Genomic DNA, 23,423 nt, shown 5'->3' with positions numbered 1-23,423 from the left:
TCTGTGTCTGGCTTATTTCACTTGGCGTAATGTTTTCAAGGTTCATCCCCATGTAGCATGTATCGTGTTGGAAAAGTGAGAAAGCAGTCCATCACATGGCCTTCTAGCCGCCTCCTGGACCACCTAATCAGAGCCTTGGGCCTGGAACATTCCCCGATAATGGAGGCTGGGAACTGAGCCTCCTTCTGTCCTAGTTTCTTCTTCCTTATTGGGGAGAGCCCCTCCCTGTTCTGGGTAAACATTCTGCTTATTGCTTATGCACGTGTGTTATATAACACCTGGCCAACCCATTTCTATATCTGTTCCTGAGATTGAGTTTATGTATATATCGACAAGATCCCTCTTTGGCAGCACAAGAGGGATGCATGAACACCATCATCCTTGTGTTGACTGCTGGAGGGGTATGAACCACTGGCTGTAGGAGACCAACACCTACTATTAAAACTGGCCTTGCTCCGTATCTTCTCTGTGTAAATAAAGCATTGTTTCATCCAATACCTGTACATAAGTCGTATCTTTCCTGGTGACCTCAGACCTTGACTTGACAGTTTGGCACAACAGTCAACATATCAGAACTTCATTTCTGTTTATGACTAGTGTTCTGTTGTATGTATATACATTGATTTGTTTATCCGTTCTTCTATTGAGGGATGTTTGGGTTGTTTCTACCTTTTGGCTATTGTGAATACTGCTGCTAAAAATATCCACGTACATGTATCTGAGTAGATGTTTTCAGTTTTTTGTTTTGTGGGAGGAAGTATATATCTAGGAGTGTAATTGTTGGGTCATGTAGTAATTCTGGGTCCCTGGGTGCCACATACAGTTAAATGCTCGACTACCAGCCCAAAGGTTGACAGTTCGAACTCACCTAGAGGTGCCTAGGAAGACAGGCCTGGCCATCTGCTTCCAAAAGGTCATGACCTGGAAAACCCTATTGAGCACTTCTACCCATGTGTGCATGGGGTCGCCGTGAGTCAGAATCAACTCGACAGCAACTAACAACAACAGCATGGTATTCTGTCTTTTAACTTTTTGAAGAACTGTTTTCCACAGAGGCCGCAGCATTTTATATTCTCACCAGCAATGTACAAGGATTCCAGTTTTTTCACATCCTCACCAACACTTGTTATATTTCCTTTATCTGATAATAGCCATCTGAGTGGGCGTGAAGTGGTATCTCATTGTGGTTTTGATTTGCCTTCCCTTAATGACTAATGGAGGAACCCTGTTGGTGCAGTGGTTAAGTGCTTGGTTGCTAACCAAAAGTTTGGTGGTTCAAACCCACTAGCTGCTCCTTAAGAGAAAGATTTGGCAGTCTGCTTCTGTAAAGATTACAGCCTTGGAAACCTTATGAGAAAGTTCTATTCTGTCATAATGATGTTGAGCATTTTCTTAATGGGCTTATTGGCAGCCATTTGTATATCTTTTTTGGAGAAGTATCTCAAGTCCTTTTTCTAGTTTTTCATTGGGTTGTCTGTCTTCTTGGTGTCATGTATATATTCTGGGTATTAAACCCTTATTAGATATACGGTTACCAGATACTTTCTCCCATCCTATAAATTGTCTCTTACTTTCTTGATAAAGTCCTTTGATACACTATAGCCTTTAATTTTGATGAAGTACAATTTATCTGTTTTCATTTTGTGGCTTGTGCTTTTGGTATCATGTTAAGAATCCGTTGCCAAGTCCAAGGTCATAAAAATTTACTCCTAGATTTTCTTATAAGAGTATTATAGTTTTAGCTCTTATATTTAGGTAGTTTTTCCATTTTGAACTCATTCTATGTATGGTGTGAGGTAGGGGTTCAGCTTCATTCTTTTGCATGTTGAAGTAGGGTCGCTGTGAGTTGGAATCAACGGCACTCGATTATCTGGTTGTCCCAGCACCATTTATTGAAGAGACCATTCTTTTTTCATTGAGTTGTCTTGGCGTTTGTTGAAAATCAGTTGGCCATGGATGTGTGGGTTTATTTCTTGATTCTCAGTTCCATTCAGTTGTTCTATAAGTCTGTCTTTATACCGGTACCATACTGTTTGATTACTGTAGCTTTGTAGTAAGTTTTGAAAAGGGAAGTGTGAGTTCTCCAACTTTGTCCTTGTACAAGATTGTTTTTCCTGTTTGAGACTCCTTTCAATCCATGTGAATTTGAGGATCAACTGCAAAAAAAAAAAAAGGCCGTTAGCATTTTGATAGAGATTACTTTGAACCTGTAGATAGGTTCTGATAGTATTGTCGTTTTAACATTGTTAAGTCTTCCAATCCAGGAATACAAGATGTCTGTCCATTTATTTAGGTCTTCTTTAATTTCCTTCAGCAGCGTTTTGTAATTTTCATTGTACAAATGTTCCACCTCTTTGGTTAGATTTATTCCTAGTTATTTTATTCTTTTGGATGCTCTTGTAAATGAAATTATTTTCTTAATTTTGTTTTCCCATTGTTTGTTACTGGTATATGAACACCACTGATTTTTGTGTGTTGACCTTGTACTTGTGTCTTTGCTGAATTTGTTTATTGGCTCTATTCTTTTTATGGATTCTTAGGTGTATAATATATCTATGATCTTTGCTTAGGAATCAAGATGTAAAACCATACATAATTTTTAATGTATAACCTCCTAACTAATCTTCTTACTTCCTTACTTGTTCCCCTGCATTTCACTTGTCACATAACAACTAGAATAACCTTGTAAATCATTGATCAGGTCATGTCACTTGCCTGCAAAACTTTCCATTGGCTTCCTACATCAAAGTAAAAGCTTATGTCTTGACAGAATCCTACAAGGCCCTACCCTATCTGCCTCTGGCCAACTCTACCACTTTACCTCTCACTTATTCCAATCATAGTGGCCTTGCCCTTCTTGCTACTTCAGGAACGTACCAAACTCATACTTATTCCAGGGCTCTTTGTACTTTCCCTCCGCCTAGAGCCCTGTTGGAGCCCTGGTGGTGCAGTGGTTAAGCATTCGGCTGCTAACCAAAAGATCGGCAGTTCACATCCACCAGCCACTACTTGGAAACCTTATGGGGCAGTTCTCCTCCCTCCTGTAGGGTTGCTGTGAGTTGGAATCAACTCGATGGCAATGGGTTTGGTTTTTTTTTTTAAGAGCCCTCTTCTCTCAGATATTCACATGGTCTGCTCTCTTATTTCCTTAAGGTCTCTGCAAATGTCATCTCCTGAGAGGTCTCCCTTGACTACCCTACCTGAAATTTAATATCACTCTTTGTCACCTTACCATAATTTATTTCCCTTCAAAGCACTTATCACTATCAGATCTACAGGATAGAAGTTTCTGGAAGACAAGTATTTTGTCTTTGTTCTCTATTGAATCCTGAGCTTTTAGAATAGTGTCATGTAGAATACCGAAAACCCAAACCCGTTGCTGTCGAGTTCATTCTGACTCATAGCAACCCTGTCAGGCAGAGTAGAACTGCCCCATAGGGTTTCCAAGGAGCAGCTAGTGCATTCAAATTGCCAACCTTTTGGTTAGCAGCTGTAGTTCTTAACCACTGCACCACCAGGGTTCTGTTGTGTATAATAGACATCTAATAAATAACAACAGATGAACGAACAAATGAATTTGGAAGAAAAAGACAGTAATATCTACTAAATAATGGGCCAAGCATTGTGTTAGGCATTTGATATATGTCCGCATTTAGTCTTAACAAACTTCTAAGAACAGACATTATCCCCATTGATCAACAAGGAAACTGAGATATAGAAAAAATAAACAATTTGCCCCGGTATAACTAGAATTTGAAGTTTGGTATATAGTATTTGACTCCAAAGCAAAGTCTTTTTCTACCCTGTTGTTTTTAAACTGCCATCGATACTATAGAAAACATGAAGATAATTTAAATTAAGTATATTTCCAAGTCCATATATAATTCAAGTGAGTGATACTAACAGTAAAATTATACTTATTTGGAAAACAGGGAAATCACTAGGCCAAATTGAAGTGTTTGGCACATAAACCAAAAACCCATTTCTGTCAAGTTGATTCTGACTCATAGCATCCCTATAGGACAGAGTAGAACTGCCCCATAGGATTTTTAAGGGGCAGCTGCTGGGTTCAAACTGTTGACCTTTTGGTTAGCAGCTGAGCTCTTAACCACTGTGCCACCAGGGCTCCATTTGGCACATAAAAAAAAAAAAAATAGTATACTCAAAATCAAAGATACTGATTCAGTAAATTTTTGAACAGCTAAGGATTTGGCTCTTAAATAATAAGTAGAATTTGAATTGGTAGAGAGGAAAAGCAAGGCCATTTTAGATACAGAGCAACATAAACAAATATCAAAAAGTAAACTTGTTAAAAGGATAATCAGAGTCATCTGGAGCTGGGAATTAATATTCTGGGGCCCTGTGAAATAAGTTTGAGGAAAGCGAGTTGGACATCCGATTGTGAAGAACTTGAATGCCAGGCTATCATATTTGAATATTACAATTATTGGAGAGCTAGAGAATAAATAATGATACTGAACCTTTGTATGGGCAATAAAATATAGTGGTTAAGAGTATAGACTTGGAAACAAAAGTGTTTACTTGGAAATCCTGGCTCTGCGCTATGCTAGCTCAGTAACCATGAGCAGATTACTTAACCTCTCTGTGTTTCAGGTTCCTCATCAATCAAACAGAGATACATTTTTAACTCATAGAGCCATTGTGAGGATTAAATGGATTAATGTGTGTAAAAATACTTAGAATGATGCTTAGCGCATAGTAAGCATTAATTAAAAAAAGGTATAAATATTAACTTTTGTCACTTACATAACATTTAAGTTATTTCACATAGCTTCCCTGTGTACTGTTTCTTTTAATTTTCACAACTCTGAGATAGGTATTATGTTCTGTACCCTGCTTAATGATGGTTAAAAACTAAGCCAAAGAAGTGTGTCATGGCAGAAATCCCCAGCTGCCAGAACTAATCTTACAATTCTAAGTCATTTTACCATGATTTTGTAATCTAAGAAACTAATGGAACGATGGAATGACTTGGAAAAAGGAAGTTTTAGGAAAATTATTCTGATGTAATTCTGCAGAGTAAAATGAAGAAATGAAAAAGCCTGGAGTCAGGGTTATCAGGCTCATGAAGTAATCTAGGTTTAGATTTTATTTATTAAAAACTCCTATGCCAGGGTTATATCATTGAGAATGAGAAGATAATTAAAGGAGACATTATTACGAATTTTATAACTAACCAATAAATTAATATTCTTTCAGCTGTATTTAAACTTGAAACAGATAGAAGTGTGTGGCCCCTGATAAGAATATATCGGGGTGGCTTTCTTCTGATCGAATTCCTTTTTCTACTGGGCATCAACACATATGGTTGGCGACAGGCTGGAGTAAATCATGTGCTCATCTTTGAACTTAATCCAAGAAGCAATTTGTCCCATCAGCATCTCTTTGAGGTAACCAAAACAAGACATAAAGTGTACAAATGTAGTTTGCATTAGCTATATAAAGCTGGTTTCCTGGATATTGGAATCCATCTTCTACTTGAAGAGTCAAATTATTGACTTAATAATTAAACATTTTCTTACCATTGTTTTATTAAAGATACTTTTGAGTAATGCTAAAAATAAATATAACAATTTTCTTTTTTTGTCTTCCCCATCCTTCACCAGATTGCTGGATTCCTTGGAATACTGTGGTGCCTGAGCCTTCTGGCATGCTTCTTTGCTCCAATTAGTGTCATCCCCACATATGTATATCCACTTGCCCTTTATGGATTTATGATTTTCTTTCTTATCAACCCCACCAAAACTTTCTATTATAAATCCCGGTTTTGGCTGCTTAAACTGCTGGTAAGTCCAGAAATTTGTGTACCATTTTTAGAATAATATATTCGTCATTGGCTAGAATGAAGCCAAAGCTGCTGGGTTGCACATCAAAAGGCACCATTTACATTGTAGTCTATGTGGATGGTGCAAAAGCTCCAGAGACAACGAATACAGTGTGACCCATACCTCTGAGCTGTAGTGGGGACTCCATGGCCCTGGAAAAGCACTCATGCATTTCTTCCTCCTGAAATGGAGTGTAAAGTGGCCAGGTGTTGAAATGACTTTGCAAATTGTAATCATTTATTACCTCATTATATAGATTATTTAACTACCTACAATAATATGTAGAACATTATCAGTTTTCTTAAAAAAATGGTAAAACTAGTGTTATTTTCCTGTTGAATTTAGGTGAGGAGTCAACCAAACATTTTTGTTCCATGAAATATTGGTTCTCTAAAAGCAGTAGGAATGTCTTATCAGATCACCATCCTTAATTTGGGAAACCGACTTTGATTCTTGTTTATAATAAGAAATTTCTTTTCGTCTTCTACTTTACCTGTTTCTTAATGATCCCAAATCATACAGTCTGAGCATGAGGATATAGAATTTCCAGCAAAAGCGGTAGCTGTATTTTTTATGATAGCATAAATATAGGTGTGGGGTGGGGGACTTCTGCTTACTCTTAAACTGGTTTTACTCTGAAAATCAACTGGGAATGTTTTCATATAATTGTTCCTTAGATTATCGATTACAACTAACAATAAAGATTGGTGATTATATTTACCAATTTATGCACCAAATTAAAAACTGAACCAATTACCGTCAATTCTGACTCATGGCATCCCCGTGTATATCGGAGTAGAACTGTGCTCCACAGAGTTTTCAGTGGCTGATTTTTCAGAAGTAAATTTTTCAGGCCTTTCTTCTGAGGTGCTTCTGGGTAGACCCAAACCTCCAGCCTTTCAGTAAGCACCCAACGCATTAACCATTTGTACCCCCCCAGGACTCCCGTCTCTACTCAGGCTTTTAGAAATCCTGTGATTATTTCTCACCTCTTTTTCACCTCTTAAGTTTACCACCTTGAAAATGGTAGTTTTTTGTTTGTTTTCTTTTTTGTTTTATGTGCCCTTTTGGAATAGCAGTTTTGGGGAGTTTTGTTGTTGTTACTAGCAGTACAATCACTATAACCAAACCAAACCCACTGCAGCTGAGTGGATTCCGACTCATAGCAACCCTATAGGACAGAGTAGAACTGCCCCATAGGGTTTCCAGGGAGCACCTGGGGGATTCAAACTGCCAGCCTTTTGGTTAGCAGCCATAGCTCTTAACTACTACGCCACCAGGGTTTCCACAATCACTATAGCACTAACAAATTTTTTTAAACTCAAGACTTAAATGTGACTCTCTATTCAATAAGCATCTTATTCCATGTGGAGTAAGTATAGCAATCAGGAAAAGAAAATGATCCAGATCACCTTGATTTTTTTCCCCCAGTATTGTCACTTATTCTATCTTCTATGAAAATTTCACCTTCCACCAAGATTTTTATTATAAGTTGAGAATCACGATTTTCGCCTCTAGTTTCATTTTTAAAAAGAACAAATCATTCCTTTTAAATGCAGCACCACTAAGTTTAACTTTGAGTTTGAATTCTGAGCAGGACACGTAAATGAACATGAGTACTTAGGTCAGTCATAGGCATACCATTACCTTTAATATATTTTTCATCACCTAGAGCATACATTTTGGAAGGATGTAGTTTTTGGGGGTTTTTTTTTGTTTGTTTGTTTTGAGATGGGAGAAAAATCTGAGCTATTCTTTTTGTCTTAAGATTTACGCTAAAAAATAAATCATTGCCATTTAGTACAAGATTAGATTACTTTTATCATTTGAGATTATCTACTACTTTATTACTAGATTTTATGGAGTTTTTAAACTGTTATTTTCATTAAAAATGTGACATTCTTTTGGTTACAATGAAATACCCTTAAAGTCATAAGCACCTTTTGTTTCTTGCCTCAGTCAATGTGAAATCTCTGTAATGTTTTTTGTAAATGAGATTTTGAAAGACTCAGAAAACTCAATTATTACCACAATCGCATCGCTGCAATAACAACAGGATGATATAGTTGTGTACATTTTATACCAAGTGAGCGTTTCCCAGTGCATCCTACTTTGTTTAAATAGCAAGCTGTGATTCATGCATGACCAGTTACTCTAATAAACAGAATGATTCCCTGTTGAGTAGACACTTGTCTATGCATCTGCTGTGTGTTTGTTAATAAATGAGGACTCATGATGGAATAGATTGGCAATGATGATATAGTAAGAGGAGTAATAGAATAATTGTAAAAATGGTATCAGGGTCATCTGACCTCCTCCACCTTCACGAGGGAAAAGAGAATCACCATCAACATCAGCCAAAGACTGATTGCTGTGAGGTGCAGGTCAGATGTACCTCCTCTCTCCAGCCTTTTTTACCAGTTCTGACACCAGCCATCCCTCCCGCGACACTCTGTACTTTTTTCCTGCATTCAGTAATTCGTTGCAATGGCCACACAGCGCTCACAGACCATACTCACAATTATGGGGCTTATTAGGGAAGTAACAGGTTACAATTCAGGATTAGGAATAACTCAGGATACAGTTCTTTGATCAGGACAGCTCCTCGGCTGTGCCCACAGGCAGGCCTTTCCCTTGGCCCCTGGGCCCTTTGGGCTGTCCTCTGCCCTGCTAGGGCAGGTATTACAAAGCTGTTTAGCTCCCCAGTAAGTGCCCAGAGGCACCCCACTCTGCCTGGAAGCCTCCTCGCCAAAGGCACTCAGCTCTCTCACTACTGTAACTGCCTTGCGCTGTGGGCTGGGAAGCCCACCATGCTGTCTTGCACTGGTCTGGTTCTGCTGCCACTGTTTCTGTGCTGCTGCTTCTCACCATCTCATGCCATCTCTAGTGTTACATCTCTCTCTCTGTCTCTGTCTTCTGGGTCTGGGAGGTTCTCAGCTCAGGGACCCTGGGCCCAGAGAATGTTCTCCACTCCCAGCTCTGCTTTTTAGTGGTAGCAAGGGCCCCCCACTGCTCAGAGATGGGCTCTGTTTTAAGCCTAATGGGATGGCAAAACTGACCAATCCCCTAGTTGGTGTTCCATGCACCTTATTCGCATGGTCCCGCCCCCACAGGGGTACCATGCACCTTATTTGCATTATTAGCAGACTTACTCAATCCCCTTGGTGGGGCACAAGCACCTTATTTTACATAGCTCTACACAATCACTGTGTGGGAGTTACAAAACCATGTGTAGCTCACACACACACCCAGTGCCGCCGAGTCGATTCCGACTCATAGCGACCCTATAGGACTAAAAGGGCCATACTAAGAAATTCTCTGCACTGCAATAATAAAAATGTAGCATCAGAAGTAGTGAAATACAGAAAGAAGCATTGTGGTCTATTCTTTTTGTATTAATAGTTCTAAACAGAAAGAATGTTACCATTTATAGATAATTCTAATATTAATGACCTGTTGACTTATTTTAAGTCTCATTGAGAAAACTTGGCTTTAAACTTTCTAGTGAATTAGCAAGAATGTTTCTACCCCAGTTATTTCTCAGATGTAAAAATCAGATGTAGCTTTTTAAAAAACTTTCTTTTTCTTCAATAGTTTACCAGAAAAAGCACATACATCATTTGGCCATAGTCATAGGCACTGAGTGTCATTTATATCCAATTTTAAATCTGAATCTATGGAATAAGATATGTGCTGCCTGTCCCCCCCCCAAAAAAAAAGCTTAAAATATTTTTATAGAAGAAACTGATTTATCATGATATGAATATTATCTGTCAAATTAATACAGGTTAATTACATCCATTAGGTCCTGCATCCTCTCCCCAGATCTGTATTTGCCCTATGCAAAAATTCAGTTAGGAAACATAAACAGTACCTCAGATTTTCTAACAAAAATATTAGTTTTTCTTATGATAAGCTAATTAAAATTTTTGAATTAGAGTCCATGGCTATATACTTAGGGAATTGGTTTATGCCAGTCTTTTCTTTAGTTGAATATATAACATTTTTACACATGTCTACTACAAGAATAGATTAGAGAGGTGTTCTTATTTTAATAATGACTGATGCTCACTATGCCAGGCACTGTTCTGGATATTTTGTATTATTAATTTATATAATCCTTTTAATAACCCATGAGGTTGGATCTACTGTTCATCCCCATTTTACAAATGAGGAAACCTAGGTTCAGAGAAGTTAAATAACTTGCCCGAGGTCACACAGCTAGTAATCCATATTCTTTTTTTTTTTTTTCGGATTTATTTCTTTGAGAATATACACAGCAGAACATACACCAGTTCAACAGCTTCTACGTGTACAATTCAGTGACATTGATTACATCCTTTAAGTTATGCGACCATTCTCACCCTCCCTTTCTGAGCTGTGCCTCCCTCATTAACATAAACTCATTGCCCCTAAGGTTCCTATGTAATCATTCAAGTTGCTGTTGTCAATTTGATCCCATGTAGATAATTCTTAAAAGAGCACCATGCTCAAGGCAGGCGTTCTTTACTAGTTAAGCTAAACTGTCATTTGGTTTTAAGAGACTTCAGGGGATATTTTTGGTTTAAGGTCATAATCTGTATTCTTAAACACTAACATTTAACAGTTACATCTGTTAGTCACTTTAATATATGTAACTTGGTTAAAAACTAGCAGAGATAAAAGTTAAATTCGGAAAGAATGTGATTATTCAGAAGCCTCCAAAAAGTAGAAATTAAGGGTTTGGCCTCTTAATTATTTATCCTTATTAACTTGAAAAGACAATGTTTAGAAAAATAAAAATTAACATATTCTTTGTGATAACTTATTAGTGGCTTTTTGTGTTTGCAGGTGAGTCATCAGATATCCAGAATAGTTTCTAGCTTTTATAATGCTGTATCTCAGGGAATCATTATTACTTTAATCAAAATCGTAAGGTAAAAGCAGAGAAGTTGCAAGGTCTTAGAATAAGAAAGCAAAGAGGGACAAGATACAGGATTCTTATTCAGAAAGGGAATTCAGATCAACCTAAAGTGAATTTGACTGTGTAAATGTCAGGACTGTAAATTATGTTTATTTCCCCTCCCCTAGCCCACTCCACCCCGGAACCCACCTCTAGCAGAGTCACTTGATCTCTTCTCTGTATTTCCAGGGTATTTTATGTCTCTCTCTATCTTAGGACTTACCACATTGTGATATAATTATTTCTGTAGGTATTTTTTCCCCTTTTGGACTGTGGGTCTTTGAGGTCACCGGTTGCCATTTGGTCGGCTGCGACTCATGGCAACCCCATGCATGTCAGAGTAGAATTGTGCTCTACGGGGTTTTCAGTGGCTGATTTTTCAGAAGTGGATTGCCAAGCCTTTCTTCCAGTGTACCTCTGGGTGGACTCATACCCCCAGCCTTTCACTTAGCAACCAGGCACATTAACCATTTGCACTACCCAAGGACTCCCTTTGTGGGTAGAAACTGTGTTTTTATTTATATCTGTAGCTCCACAACACCTGATGTATGGCAAATACTTAATAAACTTTTGTTAAATGCACGAATGAATATAATTATGTTCTTTCCTTCATTGGTTGTATTTTACCAACATTTACTACTCCCTCCTTTCTTTTTTTCATCTTCTCTTTTCTGTAAATTTTCCCTTCCTCCCATTTTCTTTTTATTCTCATGCTACTCCCTTCCTTTTCCAACCCCATCCCTCCATCCTTTTTTTTAATTCCTTCTCCTGCTCTTTGGGAGTTTTTTGTATTAGCCAGGTTTTGAGACTGGGTTTGGCAGATTTTGAGAGTAATGGCAGTTTCTCCCATGTTGATTGTTAGCCTAGAAGTAGGCTACCAATGTCACAAAAGTCCATGACTAGAGTTTGGGTCAAGCTGCCTGATCCTTTGTTGTGATAGCCTATACTATCCTTTTGTCTCTGTCTCTTTGAATCCTTTAAGTCCATCCTACACCCTAGGGTTTCTTAAAATACTACATAAGCTAGCACAAGAACCCCTTTGTACATGGATGACTAGCATCTCACTCACCAAAAGAAGAGTTTGGTGTGTCTGGAGCTGATAGTTGGAAGTGGTATAGCTTCACTCTGTGAATGAATATGAGAAATTCTGTATTGTCTCTCTGGCTTATTGCACCCCCTGAAAGAGTGTGGGGTGATCAGAAGACTGCACCATGGACTCAAAATACATCAGCTCCAAAAAATGATGTCTCAGTGTCTGTATTGTGTTTCACAGACATCTAGTCTAGCTTCCAAAGCTCCAAGGCTATGTCTGTTGTATATAGTTGATACCCAGAATTGATTCATAATATAGCCATTTACCACCCTGAAATAATAATGGGAAATATTTAGAGCAAGAATAGAAAATAGCCAAATCTGAGAGGAAAGAGCCATTGACTCCCAAACCAAAGGTATCTACTAAACGAATACAGCTAGGAGGCAGGGGAGCTAGAGACTTAGATGTATTTTCTCAAAACTACTGCTTTGTCAGAAGTTCTTGTTTCAGGAATCCATTTTCTGCTGTGTAAGAAGGAAGGGGTCTGACAAGATAAGGATTAAAGCTGCCATCATCACGTGTTTACATAAGGCTTTTCAAGGCAGTCTGCATAATTTGAGCCAAACTGAGGTGACTTGCACTAGTATCTAATCCTTCCTGTTCTCTGCAATGCTAGAATTTCCCTTTGCAGTAGTAAACAGGCTTCCACAGATGAGTCAGGATGAGTTTGTTGTCGTACTGTATAAAATAAGGATATAAATAGTACCTTGCTTGTAGAGGTGTTACGATTGAGTTAATACATATAAAAGCACATAGAAGAATACACAGCATGGAGTAGTGGTCAATACATTTAAGCTATTATATCGTTTTCATAACAGTGGCATGAGGACTGATTTTTGTGGCCCAGTTTCAGGATGAACGCAGCCATATCCATGGCTGTCAGTGATGTGAAAGTGACTGTGGTCAGAGGATTAAGGCAAGCTTTAGACTGTGTATCACACTTCCCTTTTCTTTTCTTTTTTTTTGGTCAATCTTGTAGGCAAAGAAGAGCTTTGTATTCAGCTAGCTAAAATGGGAGAAAATTCCAGAAATTATAGTATTGGGTCTCCAGGAAAAAATCAACCTGGAGCCTAAACTAGACCTCTCAGTGCTTCTACCTTCTGCCACTTCCTCTGCTTTCAACTTCAACTGTGCCCACCTCTCTCCTTTCTGTTTTCTAACTAGCTATTCCTGCCTCAACTCATTCCCTTTTCTACTACTAGTTCTCAGCCTAGCCACTATTGCCAGTTTTGTCTATGATTGGCTTATTATCTTCCATTTATCAGCTGAACAGTCATGCTGCATGGTCAAAAAGGAATTTAAAAAATTTAGTATGACTCCTTGTTTCTGTGGTCCTGATTTTTTTTTTTTTTTTTTTTTTCAGTTTCGAGTATTTACAGCCCCCTTCCATAAGGTAGGCTTTGCTGATTTCTGGCTGGCCGATCAGCTGAATAGCCTGTCAGTGATACTGATGGACCTGGAATATATGATTTGCTTCTACAGTTTTGAGCTCAAATGGGATGAAAGTGGAGGCCTGTTGCCAGATGAATCAGAAGGTAGGGTAAGAATGTTCACAGTACTAAACTGCCAGTGTAAACCAAGAAATATTGGAAATGGCAACTGAGAAATTTAAGGTTATGATGAAAACTCATCCAATAATATTGCAAACTTAATTAAATGTATTTGGCACTCTTAGCAATCTCTTTATCTGATATAATTTGGCTCTTAAATTATGTGTTAGGATTTTACCGTCTATTTGCCAAGAGATTTACAACTTACACTTAAAGAATCCTTGAACTAAAAACTTAAAAAAGTTCCAGTACATTGGTAGCTGTATCATAGATGCCAGTGATCCAAAATGCCAACTTTAGAGTTAGGACAAGTGTTTTGAGAAAGTATTTATAAATTGTTTTTTCATTCTTATTTGTCACCTTGTTTTTCTTGTGGCTCTTTTTCCCACTGCGCGGGCAGTTCAGGTTAGAAAGGAATTTTGCCTTAATGATAACAAACCTAATTTAGACAGATTACTTAACATTGGACTAAGGAAAGTTAACTAAGCCAGCGCTGACACATTTTCATTGATTGCCAGTGGGTTATAACTCTATCGTAGATGGGTTGATCACTCTGTTGTAGGTGATCACACCATGATACATTCTTAGAATTCAGAGACAAATTGATTTACCAGCTCCATTTTTCTCATTGAAAAACATAAACTTTATTTCTTCACCAAAAAAAGCACGAGAGTATGCACAGCCCGTAAACCCAGAAACCAAACCTGCTGCCGCTGAGTGATTCCAACTCACGGTGACCCGTAGGGCTCCCAGGGCTGTAAACCTCTGCAGGAGCAGACTGCCACGTCCTTTCTCCTGTGGGGACGCTGATGGTTTCAAACCACCAGCCTTCTGTTAACAGTTGATCGCTTTAACCAGTGCATCACCAGGACGCCTGTGATGAACAACCTATAAAATAGGCATATTATATTACAGTGGTTTGGAGTTCATGAAATTTGCGGTATTTGTAGGTTTTTCAGATGTTTCAGATTACAGAGCCCACCTCTGTATCAGTAAAGGTTTTTTTTTTTTTTTTTTCCTTCTGCTAAAAAACCCAAACCCATTGTCCTTGAGTTGATTCCGACTGATAGTGACCCTATAGGACAGAGTAGCACTGCCCTGTAGGGTTTCCAAGGAGTGGCTGGTAGATTCAAACTGCCAACCTTTTGGTTAGCAAGCGAGCTCTTAACCACTACAGCACAAGGGCTCTAATCTTCTGATTTTCCTATACTTTTATCATATACCCCAGAGAAAGTGATTCCAGAACAAATAGAATCCTGAGAAGGCAGCTTTTCCCACTAGTCCTGTCTTCTATCTTATCTTCTCTTGTTTATCTACCACTAAAAAAAATTAAGACTAGTTGTAAAGAAGTGTAAGTGATTCTGAAACCTAGTCTCCTGGCTTTTATGGACTTGATAGTTTTTACGTTATATGCGTAAGCGATGTGAACAAGTTTTTTGTTTGTTTTTTTTTAATTGTGTTTTTTCTTTGAAATTTTCACAGAACCAGAAATTTGCCACAAATACTCATATGGTGTGCGAGCCGTTGTTCAGTGCATTCCTGCTTGGCTTCGCTTCATCCAGTGCCTGCGCAGATACCGAGACACAAAAAGGGCCTTTCCTCATTTAGTGAATGCTGGCAAATACTCCACAACTTTCTTCACGGTGACGTTTGCAGCCCTTTACAGCACTCACAAAGGTATTCCATGATTATGAAGAGATTTTTCAAAACCGGATTTTCACTTGTGAATCTGTTTCTTACTCCGGTTGTTTTTCCACTTGTCATGTTTTTTCTATGGAAGTTCCAGTCCCCTCAGTCATACGTGTTTGCTTCTGAACATAATTTTAGCCTCAATCCTATATTTACTAAGAAGTACCATTGAAAAGAAACAAAGTAGCCCAGAATGAAAAGATTTGTAATGCATGAAATCCAGAATTATGGTTCATAGATTCTATCTATGGGCATCTTGGGTTTTCATTTGCTTTTTTAGACTTCCTTGTTCGTTAATGAGCTTAGGAAATGCTAGGTGAAAAAGATCCCCTCTGGCAATCATGTATATTTTTAATCGCTTTCCTTCACCAAGTAGTAAGGATTGTTTCCAGCCCATTTAGCTGCAAATTGAGTTCTCTGATCCCTCTAGTTTCTTATCTCCATGGCAACCTGTTATTACTTGAGACTGCTCTTCTGTTGGGAGGAGAAAAAAGCTTTTAGGTTCTGAGCCACACGCAGTCACTCCCTTTGAATTTTTAACCTTTTTCCAAGAACTGTCAATCTAGCTTACTTTTATTAAAATGCATTTCTTCTTTGTCTACTTAACATCAGCCCACACTTTAAAAGCTACACTTTCTTATCTGTAAATGGTAAAGAAATATTATTAAAGTTATTTTTAAATACTTCGGTGAAAATTTTTCGGTAACTTTTTTTTTTGGACAGGCTGTTTTAGGAACTACAGAACTGCTGCTTATCTAAAGTGTGTCTGAAGGTCATAAAAGATTAAGGCATTGTTTTAGTAACCCTTGAAATTTGGTCCAGCAGGACACACTATAACCTATTTTCACTATTTGCAGTAGATTCAGCAGTTATAGTACTATTGATAAAAGTAGCCAATAATTTTACCTCCATGCAGCCATTCTTGTTAAATGACATAATTTAACTAAGTGCCTCAGCGAAGGAAACATATCCCCAAAGCTCCCATAATTTTACCTCTTGCTAAGGAATGCTGTCATTCAGTCTAGGCGTGCATCATGTTGCAGAAGGCTGTCACGGGAGAATTTATAAATCAGGCCACTGATTTGATACAGATACCGTATGACTCCCTTTACTGATTATGAAGAACCCTATACTTTTCTCCAGTCCTGGGTAAAAATGAGTACTGTGTTTTTGGTTGAATATTTTAGGACATAAAACCAAACCGGCCGCCGTTGAGTCAGTTCCGACGCATAGCAACCCTATAGGACAGAGTAGAATTGCCCCATAGGGTTTCCAAGAAGCAGCTGGTGGATTCGAACTGCTGACCTTTTGGTTGGCAGCCAAATGTTTAACCACTGTGCCACCATGGTTCCTTTAGAACACAATGTATCTTTAAATAGTAAGAGACTGAAAATCCAAATTTCTCAATTCCACCAACAATCCAAACCTAAAAACCTAAAGGTAGAGAAGCAGTGGCTTGGATAGTATTGTGGTCTTTAGACTTTTTTTTTTGCTCATGTACCCCTTTAAAGAATTTTTTTTAACTATGTTACCTCTCACTCATTTTTAAATTAACATCCGAAATTTTTCATTTTAAGTTTCAGTCATTACAAATGATGTAGTTTCCTATGTATTTTAAATATTCACATTAAAAAAACTGCTAAGTTTTTATATGTAAACAAAAAAGTTTGATACTCACCATGATTTATTATTTTAAAAATGAATAAATTGTGTAATAGAAATTTTGCATCCCTTTCCCGCTCAGTTTTATTTTAAATTAATATAGCTTTCTTTTTTAATGACTTTTGTCTGCCACGTAGATGTACAAATTGAAATTAAATTTTTGTTTATTTCCTGTCAAAGGCTCTAAGAGATCTTTTTTCCTTTCTAGATTATAATTATTAATGCCCTGATTATTATCTACAGTTGATCAAGACAGCTTTACAAATGTATTACAAATCTTAGTAATTACTACACAAACATTTATTACCAAAAAACCAAACCAAACTCAGTGCCGTCGATTCGATTCCGACTCATAGCAACCCTGTGGGACAGAGTGGAACTGCCCCATAGAGTTTCCAAGAAGCGCCTGGCAGATTCAAACTGCTGACCCATTGGTTAGCAGCCGTAGCACTTAACCACTATACCACGAGGGTATGACTTATTGCTATTCCCTTTTTTTAGTTTTTGTAAGTAAATTCTGAGAAACTTTGTTAACAAAAATGTGTAGATGAGAATGGAAGGCATTTTGTTGTTGCAGTGTCACTCCGTTTTTCAAACGACTTCTGAGTTATATGCTGTCAAATTAAAAAAAAAAGATCCAGACTTTGATAGGGAGAGGCTTTATTCAGAAAGGGAAAGGGACTAATCATAATCATGGGAGGGAGGGACGCCACAGTACAGAGAACACGCTGACCTGACCCATGAAATGAGCAAGCTAAGATCTGCATGTGTCTCAAAGAGTTAGGGAAAAAATGTTTTTCTTGTATACCAAAAAACCCAAACCCGTTGCCATTGAGTCGATTCCAACTCATAGCGACCCTACAGGGCAGAGTAGAACTGCCCCATAGGATTTCTAAGAAGCACCTGGTGGATTCAATCTGCTGACCTTTTAGTTAGCAGCCAGTCTTAACCACTGCACCACCAGGGTTTCCTTTAAAGGTGTTTTTTAACAAAATCTTGGAGCTCAGATTACTCTCATCGAATTTATAAAGACTTATCTGCCATGTACTCTGATGGGGAAACCAGTCAGCCAAGTCGGCTACATCAGAAAAAGTTTGTACTGCAGATTAACATTTACTGTGTATACACCCTTGTGTAAACGTCTCATATTAATTCTGAATTAGGTACAGGTGGATGGGTGGTAGAGAGATGGATGCATGGATGGATGGATAGATAGAATGAGCATGAATTCAGCAAGTAATTATTGAAAATATTTTATATACCAGGGCTGTGCTAGGTAGTAGAGATACAGCGACAAACAAAACACAGTTCCTGCCCTCCAGAAATTGTAATCCAGTGTAGCAAACAGACAAGTAACAGGGCATTAAAAAAGAGTGTAAAGAGATAACCAGGGTACCAGAACCGCCTACACACAAGTCCCCAACCTTGTAGACCTCTGGGTGGTATGTTTAGAGAAGACGTCTCAGAGGTGGCATCTAAGCTCTATCCATTGTCTGTATCAAGCTAGACAATAGCATAAGCTAGTCCCTGGGTGGCGCAAATGGTTGACACACTCAGCTGTTAACTGAAATGTTGGAGGTTCAAGCCCATCCAAAGGCACCTTAGAGGAAGGGCCTGGTGATCTGCTTCGGAAAAATCAGCCATTGACGCACATGGGGTCATCATGAGTTAAAGAGGATTCCAGTTATCCCACTATGTGTCTTGCCCAAAGCCATATAATTTGTGTGTGGTGAAAACGGTACTATTTCCCAGTTCTGTTCATCTTCAGCCTAAGGGCTCTTTCATTCAAAGAAAGCCATATCTTTAAAGTGTGGTTAATACAGTCACGTACTGCATAACATCCGTTAGGACAGCATCGGAGCGCATATGTGTCCGTGGTCCCATAGGGTTATAATAGAGTTTGGAAGTCCCAATCAGAGAACGGGACATAGTAGACATAACCAAATGTAGTGAACACAACAGCTTCCCGCATGCAGCATGTATAGCTCATGTCTCTTGTATCGCTGCCAGGTGTATAATACTACAGTATATATCTAACCTACAATACGTATGTCTTCATGTTGTTGTTGTTCCGACTCATAGCGACCCTAGGCGCAACAGAACGAAACACTGCCCAGTCCTGCGCCATCCTTGTCAGGTTGTCATGCTTGAGCTCATTGTTGTAGCTACTGTGTCGGTCTACCTCGTTAAGGGTCTTCCTCTTTTCCACTGACCCTGTACTTTGCCAAGCATGTCTTCATAGTTATAATAAACGCCTGTGTTACTGGCTTACCTATGTACTGTATTGTACTTTCTATTATTTTTTTAAGGTGAACCTTCCCTACTTAAAATAAAAATTTTATCATGTAACAGTGTACGCTTTGACTTGTAGGCAGCAGCATCCAATCTTCTGTATCACACATCTCTTGAGTGTTGTAGCTTTATCTCTCTGTTTAATTTTCTTCCGAAAGTATTACTGTGAAGTGCATCATGGCCCCCAAATGCAGCAAAACCAGCGCTAGTGACAGCAGTAGCAAGAGGCAAAGGAGAAGTATAAATTCGGAAATGAAACAAGGTTATTAAACAACATGAAGGTGGAAAATCAGTGAACGCAGTTGCTCATGATTTAGGCATGTTGCACTCAACAATCACGAAGGTCCTCAAAAACAAAAATTCTCTAAGCTATTAAAGGAGCAGCTCCACTGAAAGCTACAAGGCTAATGAAAATGTGAGAGGAAGCTGTGTCACATATGGAGAAATTGCTAATGATGTGGATTGGGGACCAGACACAAAAGTGAGCCCCTCTCAGCACGTTGACGATCACTGCTAAGGCATAAAGCTTGTTCAAGATGCTTAAAGAAAAAGCAGGACCAGACTACAATATCAAGTTTAGTGCCAGCTCTGGGTGGTCGAAGCACTTCAAACAACATTTTTCGCTGCATAATGTGAAAGTGAGTGGTGAGTCTGTGAGTACTGATACAAAGGCAGCAGAAGAATTTGTTGAAACCTTAGATAAACTAATTAAAGAGGGAGGTTATTTGCCCCAGCAAATTTTTAATATGAACAAAAACTTACTCTGGAAGCCAGTGCCTTTGAAAGGACCTTCATCCACAAGGAGGCCAAATCAATGCCAGCCTTTAAGGTATTAAGGCTTTTAGAAGACAGGGTGACAGTGTTGTTTGGAGGCCATGATGTCGCATATAATATGCTGTTTACACAATGTCGAAATCACATAATGTCCCATTTCATAGAATGGATCATGGACATTAAGCAGCTCTTGACTGTAGTACCTATTTTGTTTAATTCATAGAGTTGTAAGGATTAAATAAGGTAGTGCACATGCAATCACCTTATAAACTCTGATATGCTAACAAATGGAAATTATGATTAAATAAAATATAATTTCCTTTGCTCCTTATAGCTGGTATATGTATATCTTCCTTTAAGGAAACTCTTTTTAAGAGAAACTCCTAAAATCCTCTTGGGTGGGAGGTTGCAGGGGGCAGGTATCAGTTAGGAATGTGTTTGAATTTTTGTCCAAATAGCACAGCTGTTTGCTCTTTGGAACATGATTCATGTGCCCACAGTCAAATTTTAAAGCCAAAGAGGCATTTTTTAGAGGGACTATCGGTTATATATCTTAATCGTAAAATTTAAAAATCTTTTTAGAGTGCTACATATGACTAAAAATTTTTACCAAAAAAAAAAAAAAAATTGGAGGAAAAACTTGAAAAGACAACTCAGAGGGACCATGGACAGAAAATTTGACATTGCGTCATCATCAAAAGTAGAATTTTATTTCTCTTGTTTTCTTGGACAATATTCCAAGGGAAAAGGCATCAGAAAACATAGACTTTAGAGATAACCATTGAGCAAAAAAATAGATTCAATATATTTAATCAGGTGGATATTTTTCTATTAAATGTATGTGTGCTCTTGCAAAGGATAACTTTTATGAGGAAAAAAGAGTAAGCTATGTTGAGGTAACCTTGTTCAGATTCAGCAGTCTTTGTTTGCTTAGAGAGCTAGCCAGCAGGAGTTACCATAGTGACAGCATTATTGGGGGCATTTTCCAGATTGTTTCAAAGGTTATAGCTCATATTATACTGCACAGTTGGTAAGAACGGAGGCACAAGAGTTAACTCTGCATCAAGAATAATTTTTTAGAAGGTAAAGGAAGGGGGTGCTTAGGCGGCCCATTTTAGGCAGATTAAATATGATATATTGCAGCCAGTTCTCACATGTTGTATTAAGAAGGAAACACGGTATAAACATTTCAGTTTATTTTATTTTTGCCAATGATCTTAAATACAAAGGAATTTAGCTAGCAGCTAGTCTCCATACCTTAAGAATTCACATTTTATTATAAGGCTAAATGTGAAGGCAACCCTTAAAAATTTCTTGTTGGAATGAGGACTGAAGGAGGCAGGAAAGTGTTTTAAGTGGTTTTTGTGTATCCTTGAGGTTTCTTGGCTTTGGCCTGTGGGATAGGAAAAAAAAAATGATGTTGAAATTTCTAACCTGTTGATGGAGGAAGGTACTTTATTAGAATTTCTATGTTTCTTTGTCTAACATTTCTAACATTTCTTCTGAAGTATTTATAAATTACTTGTGGATTAGCTCTTTGCTGTCCTCTGAATATATAAAGGGGTAGAAACTTCTTTTAAAAATATTTCGTATTTTACTTTAGACTCTTTTGCTAACATTTGCTACTTGACTTTCAAAAATGCTTGAAAAAAAGAGATACTTTCTGCTCACTTAAAAGCTGGATTCAGTTGTGTTTGTTTGGTTGGTTGGTTGGTTGTTTTTCAGTGCCCAGATCCCTTCTAGGTCCCTTCTTGTTTTAACATTCTCTAAGGGTGCTGTGATCCCTAACGAGGATTCAGCAGCAGTGGTGAAGTGCCTTCAGTACAAATAGTCCTGTCATTGTTTTGAGTGACCGCGCATAGTCCTCAAGTGCTTCCTCTCTGGGATATAGCCAGTTTATTACCCTCTGCCTACACTGAATAATAGGCTGCTCTGCCAGAATTTCCTAATTTTAGTCTTAATTGTACGGTAATAGACATAATAATTATTTTTTAATTCTCTAAGGAAATTTTTTGTTCCATTCACTTTTTTTTTTAAACATACTATTTTTTTAAAAAACTCTTTTGGATAAATGCTTTCATTTTTGAGTCACTGTTGAAAGTAGCCCTAATAGTGCAGATAATAATAATCCTGCTGGTGCCAGAAAAAACTGAGGAAAACTGAATGTGAGATATGGTTTACTTCTGATTATTAATTGTTAATTTAACTTTATTTCAACAGATATTTCTTGTGTGTCGTCTTCTACTTGGCATTTTGCTAATTTTAAATGGCTTTATAATTATGACATTAATAATCCCATTTATCACCTTAAATTGCTTTAAAGATGTTAATTAAACCTTTGAATAAATTAAATTTCCTTTTTTCTTTGCAAGAGAGCATATTCTTCATTGCTTAAAAAGTTTTTTAAAACCCTAAAAAATAATGCTAACACCATGATATCATTTTGGTTGGTCTTTCTCGTCGCCTTTGCTTATTTGCTCTTATAACTAAGCGATACAGTTTGTTAGCATTTCTATATAAATTGAGTTGCTTTTGAAACTCTCATGCACACAAGTTTAAAGTTTAAAAAGAATTTGGTGCCATTTTATTGCTTAGAAGTTGGGAGAGCATCGATGATGCTTAAAGGAAGTAAAGTTGGAAATTATTGATGAATTCAACGTATAGACTGGTGTATCTAATTGCAAATTGCAAGGAGTTTAAAGATGATTTCTTGAAAATATAATCTTTTAAATTTTTGTTTTAATTTGTATATTATCATTTTATATTATATATAATTTTATGTGAGGATATTATTAATGAAAAGTATAAACATCAAGGAAAATTATTTCTATGTACTTTCAGAAAAAAGAAGAGGGAAAATGAGCAGACAAGATGTGCTATGAGGCTTTGAGTATATAGCACGCTAGGGAACATAAGTAATAGATTATATGTGAATCTCTTGCAGAGTTTTATTGTCTGATACATTAAGTGCATCAGTTGCTACATAATAAGTCACCCCAAAACTCAGTAGCTTAAAACAATAACTTGTACTCCCATGAGTCCGTAGGAAACCCTGGTGGCGCAGTGGTTAAGTGCTACAGCTGCTAACCAAAAGGTCAGCAGTTCAGATCCACCAGGCACTCCTTGGAAACCCTTTGGGGCAGTTTTGCTCTGCCCTGTAGGGTCACTATGAGTAGGAATCAATTCAACAGCAACAGGTTTTGGGTTTATGAGTCTGTAGGTTAGCTGGGAGTAGGCAGAACTGGCCTGAGCTCATCTGGGGAGTGCTGCTTCAGGCTGCTGTTCTGGCTGGGCTCAGCTCCTCGCTGCAGATTGGGTTCATATCTGTTCCGTGTGTTCATTTTGGGGCCCAGGCTGAACAGGCAGCAGTTAACTCTCCTAACTGCAGGTTGGGTTCATATCTGTTCCGTGTGTTCATTTTGGGGCCCAGGCTGAACAGGCAGCAGTTAACTGTCCTCACTGCAGGTTGGGTTCATACCTCTTCCGTGTGTTCATTTTGGGGCCCAGGCTGAACAGGCAGCAGTTACTTAGGGAAACCTCTTCACATGGCACTGGCAGAAACAAGCTGTACTTAC

At 38.0% G+C, this 23,423-nt stretch overlaps 1 protein-coding gene across 1 annotated transcript in view; it reads left to right on the top strand.

Moving 5' to 3' along the window:
- XPR1 (xenotropic and polytropic retrovirus receptor 1) overlaps positions 1-23,423 on the top strand; it is a 270,301-nt gene that overhangs the window by 211,919 nt on the left and 34,959 nt on the right. The window contains exons 8-11 of the mRNA XM_003410859.4: positions 5,221-5,411; positions 5,628-5,807; positions 13,245-13,416; positions 14,914-15,108. Coding sequence (XP_003410907.1) covers positions 5,221-5,411; positions 5,628-5,807; positions 13,245-13,416; positions 14,914-15,108 — 738 coding nt within the window. The remainder of the gene's footprint in view (positions 1-5,220; positions 5,412-5,627; positions 5,808-13,244; positions 13,417-14,913; positions 15,109-23,423) is intronic.

Source organism: Loxodonta africana, chromosome 25 (genome assembly GCF_030014295.1).
Source record: "Loxodonta africana isolate mLoxAfr1 chromosome 25, mLoxAfr1.hap2, whole genome shotgun sequence".
NCBI classification, from domain to species: Eukaryota; Metazoa; Chordata; class Mammalia; order Proboscidea; family Elephantidae; genus Loxodonta; species Loxodonta africana.
Note: the sequence above shows the minus strand (reverse complement) of the source record. Positions and strands in the feature narration are given on the sequence as shown.